The 22,418-nt window shown below is 38.7% G+C and overlaps 1 protein-coding gene across 7 annotated transcripts in view; it reads right to left on the bottom strand.

The window, feature by feature from the left end:
* NDFIP2 (Nedd4 family interacting protein 2) overlaps positions 1-22,418 on the bottom strand; it is a 66,211-nt gene that overhangs the window by 33,763 nt on the left and 10,030 nt on the right. For 4 of the 7 annotated variants that reach the window (XM_043534436.1, XM_043534430.1, XM_043534426.1 and 1 more), the window contains exons 2-4: positions 6,376-6,529; positions 5,021-5,148; positions 4,100-4,159 (exon numbers count right to left, since the gene is read on the bottom strand). In XM_043534436.1, coding sequence (XP_043390371.1) covers positions 4,100-4,159; positions 5,021-5,148; positions 6,376-6,529 — 342 coding nt within the window. The remainder of the gene's footprint in view (positions 1-4,099; positions 4,160-5,020; positions 5,149-6,375; positions 6,530-22,418) is intronic. The other 3 variants (XM_037895692.2, XM_037895707.2, XM_037895701.2) reach the window with 1 other exon arrangement.

Raw genomic sequence — 22,418 nt, 5'->3', positions numbered from 1 at the left:
ATGCATCCGATGAAGTGAGCTGTAGTTCACGAAAGCTTATGCTCAAATAAATTTGTTAGTCTCTACTGTGCCACAGGTACTCCTTTTCTTTCAATGTTGCTTTAGTTATTTATTTTTTGAAAAGGTGGAAAGAGAATCACATTCTTCATTATTTAACCATAGTGCACCATGGTGTATTTACATAGATGGTGTGATGTTGCACCCCACAATGCTTTATGGGAATATTCTTATGAATGTGTATATGACATAACTGGAATGTGTTTTATGCTACATATGCCACACAACATCTCTGTAAAGGTTATGGTCTACTGAATATATTCATCCTATTTGTATGCATGCATTATTTTTGTACTTGAAGTTATGAATACTGGCTATATACTTGTTTAATTTTAAGTAGCCTCAGTGAAGCAGTTGGTCAGTTTCCTGAGAAAAGACTATTCTCAGTAAGTGCCCAATCAAGAAACACTTAAGCTAAGAATGAACTTGGAGACGCCAATCCACATCTAAGCTTTCCCAGGAATGTGGCCTGGCTAGTGAGGAACTCAGTCATGCATGGACATGTGACTTGCCCAGGTGACTCCAAAACTCCATCTTGGAGCTGAATTCTGAATAGGAGAGAGGAGGGGGTCTCCATCCACAAGAGAAAGTCTATTTAAGCCCCTGGGAGACCCCTCCATTTTGTCTTCAGCTGGCTCAATAGATCTTTTGGGGGTGGAGAGGCTACCTGGAAGAAATTGGAACAAAGGACAGTAACCACAGGGGTGTGAATGATTGCTGGACCCAGACTAGAAGGAGGCTAGTCAGTAAAAGAAACTTCTTGGAAATCTCACCCTCAGACGTTCATCTGTAATCATTTTCTACTGTACTAGGTTTAGATTTGTGGGTTTTATTTTATTTTGCTTGGTAATTCACTTTGTTCTGTCTGTTATTACTTGGAACCACTTAAATCCTACTTTTTGTATTTAATAAAAAAAAAAATCACATTTTACTTATTAATTAACCCAGAGTATGTATTAATACCTGAGTGGGGCGGGGAGGGGGAGAGCACGGACACCAACAGCTGTGCATCGCTCTCTATATCACTGTTATAGAGGGCAAGCAATTTATGAGTTTACCCTGTATAAACTTTATACAGGGTAAAAAACTGATTTATTGGGGGTTTGGACACTTTGGGAGCTGGATACCTGAGTGTTGGAGACAGGAACACTTCTTAAGCTGTTTTCAGTTTAGCCTGCAACTTGTGGGAGACCTGGGTCTGTGTTTGTAGCAGGCTAGCATGTCTGGGTTGAACCAGGCAGGGTTCTCAAGTCCCAAGCTGCTAGGGAAAACTGGCTCAGAGGCAGTCCCAGCACATCAGATAGCAATTCTCAAGGGGGTTTCTGTGATCCAACCCATCACAGATGGATTACAACTTTTTGAACAGCAAAAAGTAATTTGCTAATATTTTTATATACAAACATAAGAACAGCCATACCGGGTCAGACCAAAGATCCATCTAGCCCAGTATCCTGTCTTCCGACAATGGCCAATGTCAGGTGCCCCAGAGGGAATGAACGGAACAGGTAATCAGAGGTGATCTATTCCTTGTCGCTGATTCCCAGCTTCTGGCAAACAGACTAGGAACACCATCCCTGCCCATCCTGGCTAACAGCCATTGATGGACCTATCCTCCATGAATTTATCTAGTTCTTTTTTAACCCTATTATAGTCTTGGCCTTCACAACATCCCCTGGCAAAGAGTTCCACAGGTTGACTGTGCATTGTGAGCATACTTCCTTTTGTTTGTTTTAAACCTGCTGCCTATTAATTTCTTTTGGTGACGCCTACTTCTTGTGTTATGAGAAGGAGTAACATTTCATTATTTACTTTCTTCACACCAGTCATGATTTTGTAGACCTCCATCATATCCCCCTTAGCCATCTCTTTTCCAAGCTGTAAAGTCCCAGTTTCATTACTCTCTCCTCATATGCAAGCCATTCCATACCCCTAATCATTTTGGTTGCTCTTTTCTGAAACTTTTCCAATTACAATATATCTTTGAGATCAGGCAACCACATCTGCATGCAGTAGTCAAGATGTGGATGTACCATGGATTTATATAAAGGCAATATGATATTTTCTATCTTAATATTTATCCCTTTTTTAATGATGCCCAACATTCTGTTAGCTTTTTTGACTGCCCTGCACACTGAGTGGATGTTTTCAGAGAACTATTCACAATGACTGCAAGATATCTTTCTTGAGTGATAACAGCTAATTTAGACCCACCATTTTATACGTATAATTGGGATTCTGTTTTGCAATGTGCATTACTTTTCATTTATAAACAATGAATTTTATCTGCCATTTTGTTTCCCAGTCACCTAGTTTTGAGAGATCCTTTTGTAGCTCTTCGCAGTCTGCCGGGGACTTCATTATCTTGAGTAGTTTTGCTTTATCTGCAAATTTTGCCACTTCACTGTTTACCCCTTTTTCCAGGTCATTTATGATTCTGTTGAATAGGACTGGTCCCAGTACAGACCCCTAGGGGACACTACTATTTACCTCTCTCCATTCTGAAAACTGACCATTTATTCCTACCCTTTGTTTCTTGTCTTTTAACAAGTTACCAATCCATGAGAGGACCTTCCCTCTCATCCCAATAAAATTAAATGATAAAGTTGTGTCTAGATCCATGAAAGCATTATAAACTCAGATTTCTGCTATCTTTACATGTCTAGGTCCCACATATGAATGGAAAGCTACACAGTGAAATCAAGATCTTTCCTGGGGAATCTGAGTGCAGAAATTGACATAATTCTAATAATTTTAATCTATTTTGTAAAATTTGAGGGCTCTTATTGTATGAATAGTGCAATTCAAGACCAGGCTGTACTAACAGTGTCATAACATTTACATATTAAATTCTGATAACCTTGAAAATAATGCAATTGGGGACTTTCATACTAATCTTAGAGCAAGAGGTTATAGTTGCATGTGAAATTTAAGTAACCCCAGATTATACAAGCCATCTGGCAGCATAAGGTTTTATAATCATAGAAATGACAGATTGAAGACACCTTTCAGGCCAGTAGTCATGCCTCCACTAATACAGGTTTGCCCTGGACAGCAAATCTTGTTTTGTTTAGTTTTGTTTTAGATGTTTCAGTCTTTCTGCAGAAGTAAATACCCCCAGCTTCTTACTGGTGTTTTTAATGGGGTCTCTGAATTTCATTTTTTGGTCATGTGGTGACCTGAACTGAATCCCAATTATTCCTTAATATCATCTTTTCATAATTTTTTTTTTTAAGAATACGTGGAAACTGCTACGAACGCATAATGTTGATTCAACAACATTCTATAAAAATTAAAGACATGTCTCTGCTTCCCAATTGTCAACTCCTGATGTCTTTTGCGCTCTAAACAAAAGCTTTAATTCACTTAACCCCTTTTATTGCACAGTTCACATAGTGGATTATGCAGCCCGAAAGATTCATACACATTTTTTGTAACTGTTATAGATCTTATGATATACTTGTGCCTATACAACTCATTTGGTTTCTAAGACCAGAACTGAAGTATTTTTACCTCCTTAAATGTTGCAATCCATTAACTATCTGGATAAGTATCACAAATACAATAGCATATCCTGTACACAGAAAGGCACTAACGTTGCAGCATCTTCAATTTTAGTGGCACCTGTTATTGCCACTATGAATAAGGTTCTACCATGAGCTCCATTATGAATGTTTTTCAGGGGTTTATAACTTTCTTGTAACTGAAACTAGGAATGTAGGGTCTACCCTAAGAAAAATTGGCTAGTCAATTAAGAAAGCTGATTCTTAAGGAACCCGTTTGACAGTTAGCTGGTGCAGTTCTATACAAACGCAAATGGTTTTCAGAGTAATTTTTTTTAATTGGATTTATAATCCCCTGAAAAAAGGGTTGACGTACATATTAGCAGAATTCAAATATAGATTCTAAAATGGCACATATTTAGCGTATGCAACAAATCTGAGACTTCAATAAGGTAATTCTGAAGTGGGTAAGGGAACCCCATCATTATTTACCAGCAGGAAAATTCACAGCAACGTCTCAACTAAATAGAACTGTACCATACCTCTGGTGGACTGAGGAATATTTCATCAAACAGACTCCTAGACTCCCTAAACTGGCCGTGCTAAGCATGTAAAACAAACATAAGACAAAAGAACTAAAGAACAGTGTTAAGAGAACGTTATTACAGACAAACAAACAATTTAATTATTTTAAATATTCTGTTTTCACTTAAACGACGTTTAAAATGTCACTTAGATTCTAACTGCACTTTCCCGGTTTTCATTATACATTTAAATTCTACACTTTCAAAAGGAATGAATTAGCAAGGGGAAACTTGGGGGTGGAGAGGGCGGAATACCACACATATACCAATATTACACACAAAAAACGCAACATGAAAAAACTGTAAGGTTGAAAAGTCAAGCACTCAAAAGTTAGGAAATACCATAATTAAGGTTGCCAGGGCAACATTATTACCCTTAACACTCTAAAAAGATCAAAAATATTTGTTTCAATTTGTCTATTTTTTGTCAGCAATAAAAAGCAACATACTTCTCTGACTTAAGTTACCTCTTTGCTACTAACAGAAACCATTCATAGTATCACAGCACTATCCCAGGAATTGGAATTGTTAACTCAGTGAATCTGAATCCTCCCCTCCCTCCAGATATGTACCAGCTATAGAGTCAAAATCTAACCAAGAACGTGGCTTTTTAAAGTGTTTAGCAAACAGCTGTACTTCAGAGAAATGCTCTTCAGTTCTATAGCACTTCACATCTTCAGAATGTCTTGCAAATATCTAACTAAATTTTAAAAGCTATTTAGCATCCAAAAGACATGACTTGATAACAATGATTATTAAAAAAAGGTTGAAGTGTGGGCCTAAATGCTTTTTAAACACTACTTTAGAGTACTGTACATTATCAAAATCAACTTCGTTTACAGATTCCCCAAAAGATTTTTACAGAGATATTTCACTTACTCTTTGGGCAGCTTCTGCTGCAGCAGCTGCCATTGCTGCAGCTTTGGCTTTCTCTGCTTCATCATAAGTAGGAAGAGAGGTAGCTACACTATATGGAGGTGGTACAGGGTAAAATTCATTAGGTGTTTCTGTTAAAAACAAAAAATGAGATTCATGCTTTGTATCCCAGAAAAATATCAACAAGAACAATAGACTACAGCAATCTTAAAAAACGCACACTAAAGCAACAGCAAGCCTGGTGACATTTAAAACTGTCCAGTCATAAACTTCAGTCTCTTTGTTCAACAGCAACTTGACCTATAAGTGCTTACAGACATTGTGAGATTTTTTTTCGTTTTATTTTATTTTTTAATGAACAGGAAAGAGTGAATCACAATTTAAAGATGCCTACTCCTGCAACTCAAAAGTAATTAATTTAAAGTTTGACCTAGATTCTGCAAAAGGGCAAAGAGTTTTGGAACTAAGATTACATTCTGCTGAAAAGCAAATGCAAGCATTCATCAGATACAATAATTTGCATATGAGTGGGTGAGAGAAGGGTGCAAAGAAACATCCTAAAAGAAGAGTTTCAGGTTCTTAGTGTTAAAAAAAAAAAATGAACTGAGGCCTATCCTGGTCATGTCACATCTCATCAACTGCAGAGCGCTGTTGCAAACTGCAGCTGGTCTACTGAGGCAAGACAACTGCTTGTTCTTGGAATGGCTCAATTTTGCCAATTTAGTATGTAAAGTATTGCTTTTAAAAAAGTAACGTGAACAACAAATTTTGTTTTATGACATTTTATTTATATACCAAATGCACAAATTATTAATACATTGCAAAACCAAGCAATATTAACAAGTGTCTAGTACTTGGCTTCCCATCAGCATGTAACAGGATTCTGCAGCTGATTAAATGATGCCAGCAGAGGTGCTTCTCTTGCAAATACTTCATATGCGTGAAAATTTATTCATGGTCGTCACATGCGAAACGTATGCACTGTGGCCCTGATCCTGCAAACCTGCGTACTATTCTGAATAAGAGCCAAAGGAGGACTGTGGAATTAAAGTACACAGAATTTCAAAAAAAAAAAAAAATGAAGGACTATCTTGAGCTAATAATATGCTACTTGCAGAGTCTGGTAATTTGGGCAGTCAGCACAATTCTAAAAAGTTGCCTGGGTTTTGGTTAAAACACACACAAAAAAGAGAAACATATATCTGTGGCTCACCTTTAATCAGGTAACAGTAATCATGGGGAGGGGGGGGGAGGGGAAGTTTGCATCATACTCCCCCAAATCAGTAGCTGACTCATGATATTTGTACTTCTCCAACAGTAATACTACCTAGAGCTGTTATATAATAAAGGGAAAATACCTGAGGTTGCAGCTGCTTCTACAGCAATACTACAATAAGGTGGAGGAGAAACATCTGCTTCAGATAAAGCTGCTGGTTGAGAATTTTGTGCAGTCTCTGTCGAAGTGGATGGCTCTTCAACAGTTGACTCTGGAGGATCATCTTCATTGTGAAGCTTAAAAAAACCCACCAACACAAAAATTTCAAAACGCATTCAGGGAATTCTTTATGTACAAGTTATTGACATTAACCTCTTCAGATGTTACCAAAGAATAGAAATTTAGCACTATTTTTAGGTTAGTGGAATAATTTAAAACTTCTGCTAATAAATTCAGGGACTAAGCTAATATACCCAACAGTTAAGATTTAATAGACACAAGAGACTTTATCCAAATACTTCTAACAGCAACCTTTCTTAAGCAATCACTTCAAAAGTACCTCAAAATGTTCAGTACAATTCCATTCTATTTTAAAACCTCCTCTGCTATCAAACTGATTTCTGATGCTTAAAATGGGCTTCACAAAAGTGCAAAGTGTTTTCTTAAAAGAGCACTGAAGATCCTAAACCAGAAGTGGGCACACTATGGCCCGTGGGCTACATCCAGCCCATGGGACTGTCCTGCCCGGCCCTCGAGCTCCCGGCTTGGGAGGCTAACCCCCTGCCCCTCCCCCACAGCCTCAGCTTGCCATGCCAGCAGTGCTGTGGGTGGTGGGGCTGTGAGCTCCTGCTACGCAGCACAGTTGCAAGAGCCGCCAGGGTGTAGTGTATTAAATTGCTCCCCGTAGGAATGTGCTACTTACTAAGCACCAGGACTGGCAGCCGTAAGTAGTACACAGTAAGCATCACATTCTTATCGGGAGCAATTTAATACACCACACCTCCCCAAACACCCTGGCCTCCACCCCGATCCGCCCCTCCGACTTCCTGCCCCCTGACTGCTCCCCTCAGAACTGCCCCACCCCGCTCCCTGTCCTCTGACTGCCTCCTCCCAGGACCCCCCACCCCAACCTGGACCCCACCCCCTATCCAACCCTCCCTACTCCCTGTCCCCAGACTGCCCCGACCCCTATCTACACCCCATCCCCGACAGGCCCCCCAGGATTCCCACGCCTATCCAACTGCCCCTGTTCCCTGTCCCGACTGCCCCCCAGAACCCTCTGCCCCTTATCCAACCCTCCCGCTCCCCGCCCCCTTACCGTGCCGCTCAGAGCGCCAGGACTTGCAGCTGTAAGTAGTACACCATAAGTAACACATTGCTACAGGGAGCAATTTAATACACTACACCCAGCCCTCCATACAGTTTCGGAACCCCGATGTGGCCTACATGCCCAAAACACCCTATTCCAGGGATTCTCAAACTTTTGTACTGGTGACCCCTTTCACATAGCAAACCTCTGAGTGTGACCCCCGTATAAATTAAGAACACATATATTTCAACACCAATATAAATGCTGGAGGCAAAGTGGGGTTTGAGGTGGAGGCTGACAGCTCCCGACCCCCCATGTAATTACCTCGCGGCCCCCTGAGGGCTCCCGACCCCAAGTTTGAGAACCGCTGCCCTATTCTGTTTATCTCCTTATTAGTTGAACCCATGCATATTCTGTTTTATGGTCTTCTCAACTCAAATTCTGAGACAGCCTATATTCTTATTAAAGCCCTTGCCTCTACCAATAATCTCTTTCCCACATACATTTACTGTAATCAGTTATGGTATTGCAGGGTTTATTTTTTAAACTTTGTGTTTTAGAGCTATTTTACAGTGAAGTATACAAGTAAACATGATCTATAGGAGAAGAATTTCGGTAGGCAAATATATGGATTTAAAACAAAAACAAAACAAAAACAAAACAAAACCTTATTTCGCCATGATGCTGTACTAACACCCTTAAGTAGAGAAAATCCTTGCGGTTATTTGAGCCAAAAACAAATATCCTTCAGAAAATGAAAATCCAATCTAACAAATTCAACAGAAAGGAGCACAAAACTATGGCAAGGAGAAAGTACTAGTATTAGGAAGGCTAAAAGATTTGAAGAGCAAAAAGCTAAAAAGATAAAGCATATGAAATTAAGTATAAGACGACTAGTGGTTTCTTTGGATTAACTGAATTAAAAGATAAATTATTTCTTTACATCGACCTTCACTGTAAGAGATATTGGTGAGATACCTATCTCAATCTTACTCTGATTAAGTAAGAAAGATAAAGTGCTATTGGAGACTGGTATGCCAAAGAGGAGATTGTTGAATAAATTTGGTAAGGGATAACAAAGTCTGCAAACAGACAGCAAACGTGGAGGAACTTTAAAAATAAAACAGATCACCTAATATGCCAGAGAGGACTGAAAAGTTGTAAATATTGTTCCAGTGCCTATCTTTTTTTCAAAAGGTATTAGGAGATATTGTGGGAATTACAGATCAATAAAACTTAGTTCCATTGCAGATACGTTGTTTGAAAAGACAGTTACCAAGTAATTATAAAACACCTTGAGAAAAATGATTTTTAGGACAAGATAGCATGGTTTCTGTAAAGGAAAACCATTTCTCTATGATCCACTAGAAATCTTTAAATGTTTCACAAAGTGGCAGATCAAATAGAGTTTATTTGGAATTTCAAAAAAGTCTTGGTCAAGAATCCCGCACAAGATGTTACTCAAGGAACTATGTATGCATCAGATGAGAAGTAAAAATATCATGAATTAGGAAGTGGGTAAAACAGAAAATCAGTAGGAATAAGTGATCAACTTTCATTATGACAAACGGTTAATACTGGGGTACCACAAGGATATATTCCGGGACCAGTAGTATCTTATTACTGATCCAGACAAGTGGATGAATGAACATTAATGTGAAAAATACACAGATGACATAAAATTATTTAGCTTAGTGAAGACTAGAGAAAACTCTGCAGAACCTCAGAATGACCTGACAATTTAGGCATATGGGTAGCAAACAAAGACAAAATTCAATCAGGACTATCAAGGCAAAGTGGAACAAAAAAACAGACTGCACTAATGCAAACGGCGGGGTTCTGAATTAACTATAACTCTTCAGAAGAAACATTTGGGTGTTTTATTGGAGACAGCTCAAGTGTTGGGATGCATGAGGAATAGGGATGGGGAATACAGGAAATATGTTTTATAGAAGCTGATTGTACACCTTCATTTGGAATACTCTCTGCAGTTCTGTCTACCCTATCTCAAAAAGGAACAAAAACAGAAGAGATCCAAAGAAAGGTGGCAAAGGAGACAAGGAAAAACTCCCATATGAAAAGACTGAAAAGACTGAAGACGTTCAGTGTAGTGAGGAAGCATAATAGGAGGTACACAAAATAATTCTTGTCTCATTCAACACATTTAACTTCTCTTGTATTACAAAAGCAAGGAGTCATTCTAGGAAATTGAAAAACAAGTTATATAAGGCAACACTTAAATAAGCAATGCCAATGGAACTCACTGCCACAAGATATGATGGAGGCCAGAGCTTAGTATGATTAAAAAGATCAGCCAGTTATACTAGACAGAAATATCAGAAGGGATATAACTACACCAGCCCCCATGTTCCAAGACGTGAACCAATCATTAACTGATGAGGATTAGGAAGAAGTCTACAGGTTTTTCCATGATCCTTTACCACAGGATTTGTTGGGCCTTCTCTGAAGCACCTGATGCTATCACTGGCAGACACAGTATCCTCCTGGACTAAACGATCTGACATGGTATATCAATTGCTCTGTCAGCTAAGTCACTACATTCTGAGAAGTTGATATTTAATAGTAGCATTTTCAAAAAAATACATTGGGATACTGCTTTAAAACAGTAATCTGATTTATGCCATTCCATTAAGAGGAAACAGATTTTGTTTATTTTTGCCATCATAAAAAGTGAATTGCTGCCAAGTAGTTATGAAGACTTTCTGTGCTAACCATTGTGTGTCAAGGAGTCTCCTACGACTAACTGAACAACTTGAAGAACACTCTCAGTTACCAGTGCATTTTAAGTACAGGTTTCCAACAGTGGTATATTCCTTTTTTCATGTCTACAATCTTCTGTTAGTTAAAGGCAGCAGATAATAAAATATCATTTTGTTTTCCTAACCTTAATTCAGTTTGCCATCTCCAGTACAAAACAATCTGCTTGACAGCAGTTAACTGACATTCTATGGCAGGTCACACACTTATCAAGATAGCGTGCCGACTGTACAAAGATTTACTGTTAAAGCAGAGTATGCCTCTATTAGCAGGTTTAGATTCCCCTTGAATTGTTTATCCATAACTATATGCTGCCTGATTTCCCATCCCCCTGTCAAAGCTGCCACACGCTGCATGCTCAGGAGGCATCAAAGGTCACGTTACATGAACTAAATACTTCGGATTTCTAAATTGATCTTGAGTTAGGTATAAATGATTCTTCTGAAATCAAAGGTTCAGAGACATATGGAGATCACTGGAGAACAAAACAGTCCAAATCATTCATTTCTATCACACAATGTTTACATATAGAATAGTTTCTTTTTTCTGAATAATTATAAGTTACTTTTAAGTTGTCTGAGGTACAAATTCTTTATAACGTATCAGCCATACTCAATTCCAGGACAGGCTGTTTTCAGTGGCAGAATCTGCAATTCATTCTGTTCTTTTCGATCTTTTAGGATGAAAGGCACTATATATAAAATTCATGATAGAACCATTACCTGCGATTCTCATACTTCACTTCTGATTACCATAGCCATGTGCCTTCAAAAAGACAACACCACATCTCCTAACTGAAGTACTCATTTTCTATTTGTGACACATCATTTCCACAGCAACCAGATGTGATGTCAAATGATTTATGACTTCAAATATAACACTGAACACGCAATATGGCATCTGCTTACACCTGCAAAAGTCTTCAGAGTGCGGGGGGTGAAGGAAGAAAAGGCAATGGCTGCAGGTGGCCTGCTTCCCCCCCCATTATATTTCTAAATCTAAATTCAAACCAAAAATCTATATCGTATACTCTGTCTATAACTTTCATTTTACCTTCAGAAGGTTTTGTGTGTTTTGCATAAATCTCATTACTTGCGTTAGTTGAGTCTGCCTCTCCTCTGTTGTAATGCTGACTGACTGCTGAAAGAACAACAACGCAGTTGAATAAGGATCTCATTCAAACAAGTCGAATTCTCAACTTGTTGAGATAGTGGTGACATTTTGCAGATCTCTTTAAGCACAGTTACATCCCATGACAGCCAAAAATGCAAACTAACTACACAAGAGAATTGGACATATCCTGTGACACATACGGCCCAGTTCATCCCTGTTGTTACTTCACTAGAGCTGGTAGTTACTACAGAGATGAATTTCCATCATTGACATTTATTGGTTTCCAGTCAGTTAACATACTTTGACTATCTTCATAACAAATCATGCAGCCATACAGGATGTGGTTGTCACTTGTCAACCCTTTCCTCAAACTATCTGCTGCTTATGTGATTTCAAACATTTTGCTGTAGTCATAATGTAATATTGTATTTTACCACCTTTGCTAATCTCATGGAGTAGTGGCTTAAAATTGGATTGGCCATCTGTTGGTGCATTTGGGCCATAATGAGCTACTAAATACAAACAATTAAAAATAAAATATCCTATTACACTAGATAAATTTTATCCTAAGGGATACTGTGCCATATACCAGTACCAATGACCTTCACATAGGAAATGCTTTATAAGAAATAATTCTCTTTCAAGACAGTCACCACAAAACAGTCTTTCCGAGAGTCTTTTTGGGCTCTTTGGTCTAGCAGACAAAGGTTTAATAAGATCTAATAGCTGGAAGTTGAAGCTACATAAATTGAGATTAGAAATAAGGTGTACATTTTTAACAGGGAGGATAGTTAACCACAAACAATTTACCGATTCTCTATTGCTGGCCACTTTTAAGCCAAGAATGGATCTGTTTTCTAGAGACATATTTTAGTTCAAATAGGAAGTAGTTCAGGCAGTTCTATGGCCTGTGTTATACAGGAGGTTAGAGCAGATGATCATAATTCTCCCTTCTGGCCTTGAAATCCATGAAGCTCCACAGCAACAGCTGCCAACATCAACCAGACCAGCAACTACAGAACTGGGTTCATCTGTCCTGCCTTCTTCCTTGTGGACTCCCATGAGAACTTGACAGGGACTTAGATTCCTACCTCCCATCAAGCACTGTCTCCTTTTACTATGATATCACCCAACCCAGACAAATCCTTCAGCTTCATGGTTTCAAGCACTACGGGTACATCTACACAAAAACTGGGACTGACTTCCCACCATGAGCAGACAGACACACTCAAGCTAGTGTGCTAAAAATAGCAGCGTGGTCATAGCAGCATCAGCTAACTATTTAAGTACATACCCATGACATTGGGTGAGTTTGTACCCAGATGGCTCGCCTGAGCCGCCGCTTGTATCACTATGGCCACAATGCTGTATTCAGCATACTAGCTGGAGCAGAGCTAGCATGTCTGTCTACCCATGCTGGGAAACACCCTTCCAGCTGCAGTATAGACAATCCCTGATGGACAGGAGTTAGGAAGAAGCCTTCCCCCTAGACAGTTTATTTCATAACTGTCGGATGCACTTCCTTCTGAAACATCTAGTACTGTCTACTGTTAGAGACCCCCAGTCTGTTCTACTATGGCAAATCCTATATTCTCATAGTTGTTCTGTTACCCAACAGAACCATTCACTATCCAGGGATGTTGGTCTTGGACCTTTCCAAAGCATTAATTCCCTACTAATACACTGATCAAAGAGATATTCTATAGCTAAAGCATTTCAAAAAGTACAGAAAAAAACCCTCACAAAAGCACATCGGCTCCTGCCAATGTGGCGCATTCACTGCTTTGTGCATATGTATCCTGCAACAAAATGATTACTAAATAAAAAGTTGCAAAGCGTATCAAAATGCGTAAAACTGATACACAATCTTTTAGTTCTGGGAGCAGAACTACTAGCTTCAAATGGTTGATGCAAGTTTCCCCCGATCCCCTCCCCCATCATTCTACAAGTATTTGCCAAAACGTGTATCTGGATTTGGTATGCCTGCACTGATAGTTCGTTTTTAGATACCCTCCATCAGAGAAATATCAGTAGTAGCCAGTACCATTATACCATCATAGGTTCAATGTCTACACAAGCAAGGAAACAGAACAGAAAGCCAGTGCTGGTATTCCACAGCTGTGTGTCAGCTAAGTAAGTATTAGGTACCATGGAAACCTATCTGTTCTATAGACTTCAAAGGGATATTTGATTGAATATGGTTGAAAGTATGTTGCAACAAAAGCTTTTCTGCTGAAATTAGACTTCCATTAAGTAAATTGCACACAAACAGGTGTCACATTGTGATACACTGTCCTTAAAATCCACAGGCTGTATTAGCATTTAGATAGGGACAGAGACCATTAAAATAAATTTCAAACATAGCCAAATAAGGAGACCCCAATGTCCGTGCGTCTAATAATTAAATTTATATCAGGCTTTATCCATCCATAAAAGTGGGGGGGAGGGGAGAAGAGAAAAGTCAATATTTAGAAGTAAAGGTCACGTACACATTCCTTTCCTACCCTTAAGGTTACTTATCCCTCCCCACAAATACTTCTGCATATCAACATTCAAAATGGCTTTTCAGAAAACAGTATTTCTAGTCTGAATGACAAGGGCAAATATCTTTAGTTACCATTATTTTTTCCTCTTTTCTAACTGTTCCCTTTTTACTCCTTCACTTTACTCAGAATGTCTCTTCCCTAAGCATTCTAGTTAGCCAATGTTGAATCTGGATTGCACCAAAAATCCAGTTTTCAAGTATTAATCATCAATATGTTTGCTAGATATCCAGCAAGAAATTATAAAATATAATTGTCAGACCAAAACTATTCCTTATTGCAAATTCATTCCAATGACCATATAATCAATAAATCTGTCAGAGTCAAACAGTAAACCACTCTTTTTAATCATTTATATTAAAAAGGTTGTTTGTGCTAAAGCTTCTCATATTTTAATCTGTCTGAAGAAATATTTCTGGTAAATTTGTGCACGATCAAGTAGACTTACGCTGCAAATAAATGTTTGCAGTTAAAAACAAGCTCGCTTTAAAAAAAAAAAAAAAAAAAGCATTTTATGTTTGCCAGAAAGCACAAAATTCACCACCTAGTCGGAACTCAATGAGAGCCTATGCCTTTGACAGGTAGAAAATCTGGATAAAATTAAGAAAAATAATTCTTAATACCAACTCATTTTAGATGCAGGAGTTCCACATTAAGAATTAATTATGTTTGCCAATAAGCATCTCTATTGTGCTGGGGTTCAAAGTTTTTCTTAGGCTATTACAACGAAACTTTTGTAAAATCAAGCATCTTGGTGGGGGGGGGGAAGGGGACAAAACTTTTGTAAAATCAGGGGGATATGGTAGCTTAAGACTGGGAAACACAGATACTTTGGACTAAAAAGAATTTTGAAAGAATTAATTTGGGCTGAAAGTTTTTTCAGTGTCTGAGCTCAGCCAAAAAATGAAATATTTATCCAGTTCCAGCAAAACATTTTAAATAATTTGAGTTACAGAAGCCAGAGATGGGGGAAAAATACACAGGAGACTTTTTTCCACATCTTCTAGGTGACCTTTTGCTTAAGACAATGAGGGATGTCGTCGATGTCAAATTTGATTTCATATTCCTCATAGGATGGAGGAAGAATCCAAGTTTGATTAAAGTTGGTTCATTATTTTAAAATTTCATGAACATTTTAAAATGTGTAAGTCTGTACATGTACATTACAGCCTCTTCCATGCAGTTGGAGCAGGGACCTGAAATTGAGTCCTCCACTTCCCAAATGACAGCTTTAAGCAGCAGGCTACTGGCTATTCTAGAGTGGCTCAAGCTCTCAAAAATTTCATCAGAATGGAAACAAATGTAAAAACTTCAAAGTTTTTCACAAAAACAGAATGTGTGTGTTTCTAGCCAGCCCAATTTAGAACCTATTCAGGATTTCCCATCATTTGTATGCATTACCAAGGTCTGGAAATTTACCTGACTCTCCTAGTTGGCCCAAGAACTGTGCCTACTGGCCAGGATGCAAAATATCTAAGCAGTCAAGACCCTTGTAATTTAAAGGAATAAAATGGTGCACCATTTCTTCAAGGGGTTCTCAAACTGGGGGTCGGGACCCCTCAGGGGGGTCACAAGGTTGTTACATAGGGTGGTTGTGAGATGTCAGTCTACACCCCAAATCCCGCTTTGCTTCCAGCATTTACAATGGTGTTATAAATTAAAAACACTTTTTTATATAATAAAGGGGGGTTGCACTCAAAGGCTTGCTATGTGAAAGGGATCACCAGTACAAAAATTTGAGAATCACTGTTGTATACTGTATTTAATGCTGTCAAACTTTTTATTTATTAACTTAAAAGTGTAACTTATTTCTCATCTTTGTTATCCCCCCTTTTCCATCCTGGCTTCACTCCTCTATTCCCTTCTTTCCTGAAACAGATCTTGGAATCTCTCCCCCTCTCTTCTCCTTAGAATCTGTTTCTTCTTTTCTTTCTCTGTCTTGCCCCTCCCACCCCCCATCTTCCTGTATTGTCTACTTTGGAGCTATTTTTTCCCTCCATTTTTCACTCTCAAATCTCTCAACACTTCACTTTTTAACTTGTTACAGACTCTCTCTATTCCACATGTCCCCTCACATGCCTTCACATTCATCTACTCAAACATATGTACTGAATGTTTTACCACACTCCAAACAAACCAGAAGACTAAACCTGCTAGTCCCAGAGAAATACAAAATATTGGGATCTGTAGTCTCCAGCATCGGTCCCCACATAAGAAGCCAACTCCCCTCTTCTCCCCAGGTCCCTCTAAGCTGCACAGCCATATAGCAGGCTATCAAAGACTGCACAGATGCGCCTCTCCCCCAGCCCCGGGCTGCTGCAATGAGAGGGGGCTAAGGGGAGTCCTCTCTCCCCACTGCAGCCCCTGGGCAGCCTGCACCCCAGAGCCCACACCCCCAGCCAGAGCCCTCATCTTCCCGCCGCACGCACGCGCACACACACACACACACACACACACCTCAACCCTGTGGTCCCAGGACCCCTGCCACACCCCAAACCCCACACCCCCAGCCAGAGCCATCACGCCCCACACTCCAACCCCCGGCTCTAGCGCTGAGCCCCCGCCCACACACCCGAACTGCTGCTGCTGGCCCAGGGCCTGCCCAGCTCATGCAGCCCTGAGCCAGCACCGGCCCCTGCAGAAGTCATGGAATCTGTTACTTCCGTGACCTTCATGACAGACACACTGCCTTAGACATTTGTAAACAAATCCTCCTTATGCTCTTCAATGGATCATCTTTGCTGTCTGAAGGTTGGGTTCCCTGAGCAGAACTTCCTGCTACTCCCAACTCCAGCTTACTGCGGTCATGTGTGTTCATATATAATAGTGGTTCTCAACCTATTTACCATTGTGGGCTGCATATGCAGCTCTCTCTGTGTTATATAAGCAGCATCCACACTATATAAACACTACTTGTATGTCCATGAGGTCACATGGATTGCAGCTGTGTGCTGATTGGGCTGCAAGTGGCCCGCGGGCCACAGGTTGAGAACCAATGATATATAAGAACACTTCATACATGCATGCACACAGCTCAACTTTTTGCTAATCTTTGCATACCCAAACTAACGGGGAGGAGGAACTATTTTTATAGTTTCAGTATACAGAGTAATAAGGTAGACATTAGATGTAAATTACATATGCGATAAAAATGTACTTTTATTACTTTTAAATTTGATGTGCATATATATTAGCTTAAATCACATGCAAATTTATAACATTTAAATCTTAAATTCTATTATTTAACATGCTAATTTAGAAATGAAAACTACTTATAGAAAAGGTACCTTCCTGAAGCTGCTTTGTGTATGCTTGCTGGTGTACACAGAAATAACTGTATAAAGCTATTGCTTAAAGGAAAAAAGGCAAACTGAATTAGCTTCCACCATTCAATTACCTGTGTTTCTTGGCTCAATCATTATCAGTAATAGGTAGTTGACTGCAGTTACATCGCATGTAGCTTTGTGAGTCTGGTGTGACCTGTACAAAGTACAGCCCTTTCCTAGATCAGAATAATTATATGCAACAGTGAGTCAAAGATGAGACTCCTCCTCAAAATAAATCTGAAATGAAGTGTGATGACATGGAGATGCTTTTAAATAGTCTAAAATCAGATCTGTAACCTAGTTACTGAAATAGACTAACTTATTCTACTGCCCCAATATGTTTATTATTCACCTATAATGTTTGAATGCAATGGGGACTGTTTAGGGAGGCAAATCAATTGCTTCTCAGATAAGAATAATGAGGAGTCCTTGTGGCACTGTAGAGACTAACATTTATTTGGGCATAAGCTTTCGTGGGTTAGAACCTATTCTTTCATGTATTTTCATTCCATGCATCTGATGAAGTGGATTCTAACCCACAAAAGCTTAGAGACTAACAAATTTATTTGTGTATAAGGTGCCACAAGGACCTCTCATTATTTTTGCTGATACAGACTAACACGGCTACCACTCTGAAACCTGTCAGATAAGATTATCGCAGCACACACTTGGAAGACAACGGGTGAAACTACCAACTTCCACAATCCTATATTCTGTCTCCAGCAAATAAACAAGTCTTAATATTTCCAGGCTGGGAGCCTGGAGATCAAGAGGACACTGAACAGCTAAAAGCCGTCTGACAAGAGGCGGGGTGATTGCCAGGAGCTGGCTAGGAAGTTGTCAGTGACCTCAGACAGCCACTTGTCCTGCAGAAGTGTAAACAAGCCTGAGCCTTCCCCAGTTCCAGGGAATGGTAAGACTTAGAAAGAAGCAAGCATGCACGTAGAACGTTTATTGTATTAACATGTTTTCACAGAGATAGTTTTGTTCTAAGTAAATAATATTTTACTTTAGGAAGGCTGTTTGGTCACTAGTTACCACTGTCATTGCTGCCAGAGGCAACAGATTTTAGGTGCTGGGCAAACATCAGACCAGTCAAGGTAATCACAATTGATACCCAGAGGGTTACACCCAGAACCCAGTACAAGAGTGGGAGAAATTTCATGATTCTATCCGGAGAAATCTCATGATTCTATCCAGCCTGAGGAGGTGCACTCAAGGAGACCAAAAGCAGTCAGAGGTGCGGTTAGCCTGGGAACTGTGAAAATCAGTAATGCTAGAAGTACACAGACTAATGGAGATAACTTTAGTAATGCCTATGGAATAATAAATGTTTGCAATGTTAACTTTAAAAGCCACATATCATTAGACCATTCTATAAGTTCAAAAAAGGCTTTGTTTAAAAATATTAAATTATATTTAAAAACTGATTCCACATTCCATAATGTTAGTTTAGAAAAAAAGTGTTGAGACACTAAAGAGCATATTAGAGACCTTTGAAATACTCACCAATTTCTTAATTTTATACTAAGAACTATAGGACTAGAGTACACAAAACTACAGTGAGCCCACCATTCAAGACATTTGGAGAAAAATACATTAGAGAGATTGCATCTGCAAGAGTCACCAGATGTAACAATTCTTTACCAGAAAACTGAAAAAGCACTACTTTTTCCATATTAAATGCAAATGGATCAGATATGGTCTCTTCTGTCGTTTGTGAACATTTTTGTCAGGAAACAATGTTTTCTTTATTAAAACTTGAGAAAGACAAAACACTGCTTTACAACTACTACAAGATCAAGAAACTTTAAAAGCCTTCTCTTCATCAAAAATGTGCAACTGTCATGTCTTCAATGTTGCAGAAAGTGAAACTGTGCAACTATACAGCACTAACTCAACTTGGAATGACACCCAACTATAGGAAGTCAGTTGAATGTTTTAGAGCTTGACGTGGATCCAAAAAAGGACAGCTTTCAATAAATGTAATAGGCTGGGAAAAAAGATCAACTTAGTCAATTAAGCTCAGGAATTTTCAGAAGAGTATTATTGCTCCAAAAAAATTTCTTGAACTGTCAAAACTAGGGCTGTCAAGCGATTAAAAAAATTAATTGCACTTAAGCACGCTGTTAAACAACAACAGAATACCATTTATTTATATATTTTGGGACGTTTTCTACATTTTCAAATATATTGATTTCAATTACAACAGAATACAAAGTGTACAGTGCTCTTTATATTTTTTATTACAAATACTTGCACTGTAAAAAACAATAGTATTTTTCAGTTCACTTAATACAAGTAACATAATGCGATCTCTATCATGAACGTTGAACTTACGAATGTACAATTACGTACAAAAAAATAACGGTATTCAAAAACAAAACAACGTAAAACTTGCGAGCCTACAAGTCCACTCAGTCTTACTTCTTGTTTAAGTTCAGTACAGACTTAGGGGTAGGTTGTGAAACTGCTAATTATCTTGTCAGAAAATCATTGGAACTTGCACACCTAAACGACTTAGGCATTTCTAAAAATCTCACTTAAGGGCCTAACTTTAGACCTTTATTTTTTTTTAAATTCTTATCGTCAATCCCTGGTTTTCCCCCCTCCAAATCTGGAAAATACAGAGTTAATGTCAGTTTGCATTTACGTTGTGTTTTTTCAATTGAGGATTTAAGTGCATTACAACAGAGAGCACAAAGTAGCCACCACATCTTTCAGATATCAAGGCCATGCATAGAGATGCAATCTTTTTTTTTGTTTGATATATTGGGGCATAATGGAGCAGACTTGGAACTACATCAGAAACCCCAGGTCTAATCTCAATTCTCACAAAAACTTCCTTTAACCTTGGGCCACCTCTATCCTCAGTTATTCATCTGCAAAGTGTAGATCAGATAATATTTGTTTTAGAGATGTGAGGCCTTGCTAAATATGGGCTGTGAGCATTCAGGCCTTATTAAACCCAGTTACCTTTGTAACTCATGTTCTAGGCTCTGAGCCAGGAGAACACCTTTCCTTAACTGCTGCAATTGCAGTTTCTTACCCCCATGGCATTTTAGTGGGGAAAGCAGCTGAGCAGAATCATTTTCCCTAGATTTGTTCTCTCAATGCTCTCTTTATCTAAGGCATAAATGCAAGTCTCAATACTAGTGGTGCCTCTTTCACTCAGCACAGAGAAATGCACAGGTCTGCCCATGAACTTTCTATGGTTGGCTCTGCACATGCACACATGTCCCAAGAACCTTACTGCCAACTGGCAAAGGGGTTACAGCAATCTTCTGATTTTGGTATGTACATTCAGGTTCACCAAACAATGTCATGTGAAGTCTCAAATGAAATCCAGTGTGTCACTGGTTATTCATATTATTGTGAAATGTATGTATAGATACTATGTAAGGAATTATCTATATATACACTGAAAATATGATCTTAAAGTCTGTTTCAAGGTATTAGTCACCAAAGGTGCCAAACAGGTTCTATCAGACAAGAAATGTACATGCAAACTGAGTATTGACTCATTCACAACAGGTCTCACATTACAAACCTGAACTGAATGCAAAAGAAGAATTGTGGAGACTTCAAAAAGAATCAAAAAGGAAGGGAAAAAATAGTAGGGAGAGAAAATCTTATCTGGTGGGTGCACTCCAAAAGTTTGCTTGAGTCTTTGGAGGCAAGACAACATGCTGGAACCCTTCACTTGGCGGGACGGGGGTGGCGGGGGGGGGGGGGGGGTAGTAGTTTTGCTTCATGAAAAAGGGATCTCAACCAGGTTTGGTTGAAAACAAGGAAGAGAACTGTGTGATATTAAGTTATTCTCGTGTCAAAAGGTGTTAAATTTAGTCTCTAGAAAGCAAGTTATGATTTTATTTTTATATATAATCACTTATTTTCAATATTCTTACTTACTATTGTTTGACTCTCTCTCTCTGATAACAAAACTTATTCTTGTTTTCCCTACAAATATACCTAAGTGCTGTTGTGGTAAGCAAAGTGCTGGTCATGGGGAGAATCTTACAAGCTGGTGTATATTGTTACTTTGAGAATACCAGGCCTGGTAATTCTGTGAGAGTTCAGGGGACAAGGGACTGGACACTGTATAGAATACTCAGACAACGCGGGGGTTGGTGCGTGCCTATCGCTACCAGTACAGAAAGAGTGAGCCTGGAAAGTAGAACTTTGTGCTGCCAGAGGCTGATGGTTTCAGCGAGCTGATCCACAGCAGACAGAGACAAGACTGCTTCACACTAAGTGCAGGTTGTGGTGAGGTATCTTAGATTATTCAAAAGATTCTGCCACAACCTAAGAACTGTCTCCTCGCCAAATTTCAAATCTATCACCTAAAGCTGGTATAAAAATATTGTTGATTTTTTAAACTGGGAAAATAATTTTTCACCATCAAAAACATCTGATTTTGCATAAATAAAACACCCCCCCTCCCCAGGAATAAGAACATATCTGCTAAATTTTAGCCCCCAGGGTAGAATAGTGACAAAGTTTAAGCAGCTAAAAGTCATCCATTAAAATGGAAAAGCTTGTGCAACCTTAACTGGAGGTGTCATTCATGCTCTGTGTATAAGATTCTTTGCTTTGACACACAATCCATGAATACTTCTAATGTAAATTTCTATTAAAAGGAGTTAAAAATAAAAGGATAATAAAATGAGCCAATAATAAAAATGTTAGAGTACCTTAATTAACCATCTTACTTGTAAGATGATAAAAGAAATTAAATTTGTTTCAAGCACTGAAGATTGCAAACTTATGATAGCTGTAAGAACTGTACAGGACTGAGAAAATGTGGCATCTCGGAAAGCCCACAGGAGAAAATAACTTAAGTATACTAACAACTTTCAAGTATAGGCTGAGTAAGAGGATAATTTTTTCCTCAAACACTGAGACAATCACATTTACCAGAGTAAAAAATGATATTACTTGCCCAGAAAACAAGTAATGAGTGAAAAAATACATAGATCTAGGGTAATAAAAAAAATCAATGATTTAAAAAAAATAAAAAAAAAAATCAGATTTTTTGGAGACAAAAACTAAGATCATTAAAGCTCAAAGATATCTCATCATGGAATTGGGAAAGTCACACCAGTGAACTGGTGGA

This window comes from Chelonia mydas, chromosome 1 (assembly GCF_015237465.2).
Source record: "Chelonia mydas isolate rCheMyd1 chromosome 1, rCheMyd1.pri.v2, whole genome shotgun sequence".
In the NCBI taxonomy this organism is placed as follows: domain Eukaryota; kingdom Metazoa; phylum Chordata; order Testudines; family Cheloniidae; genus Chelonia; species Chelonia mydas.
This window is presented reverse-complemented; position numbering and strand designations above follow the sequence as displayed.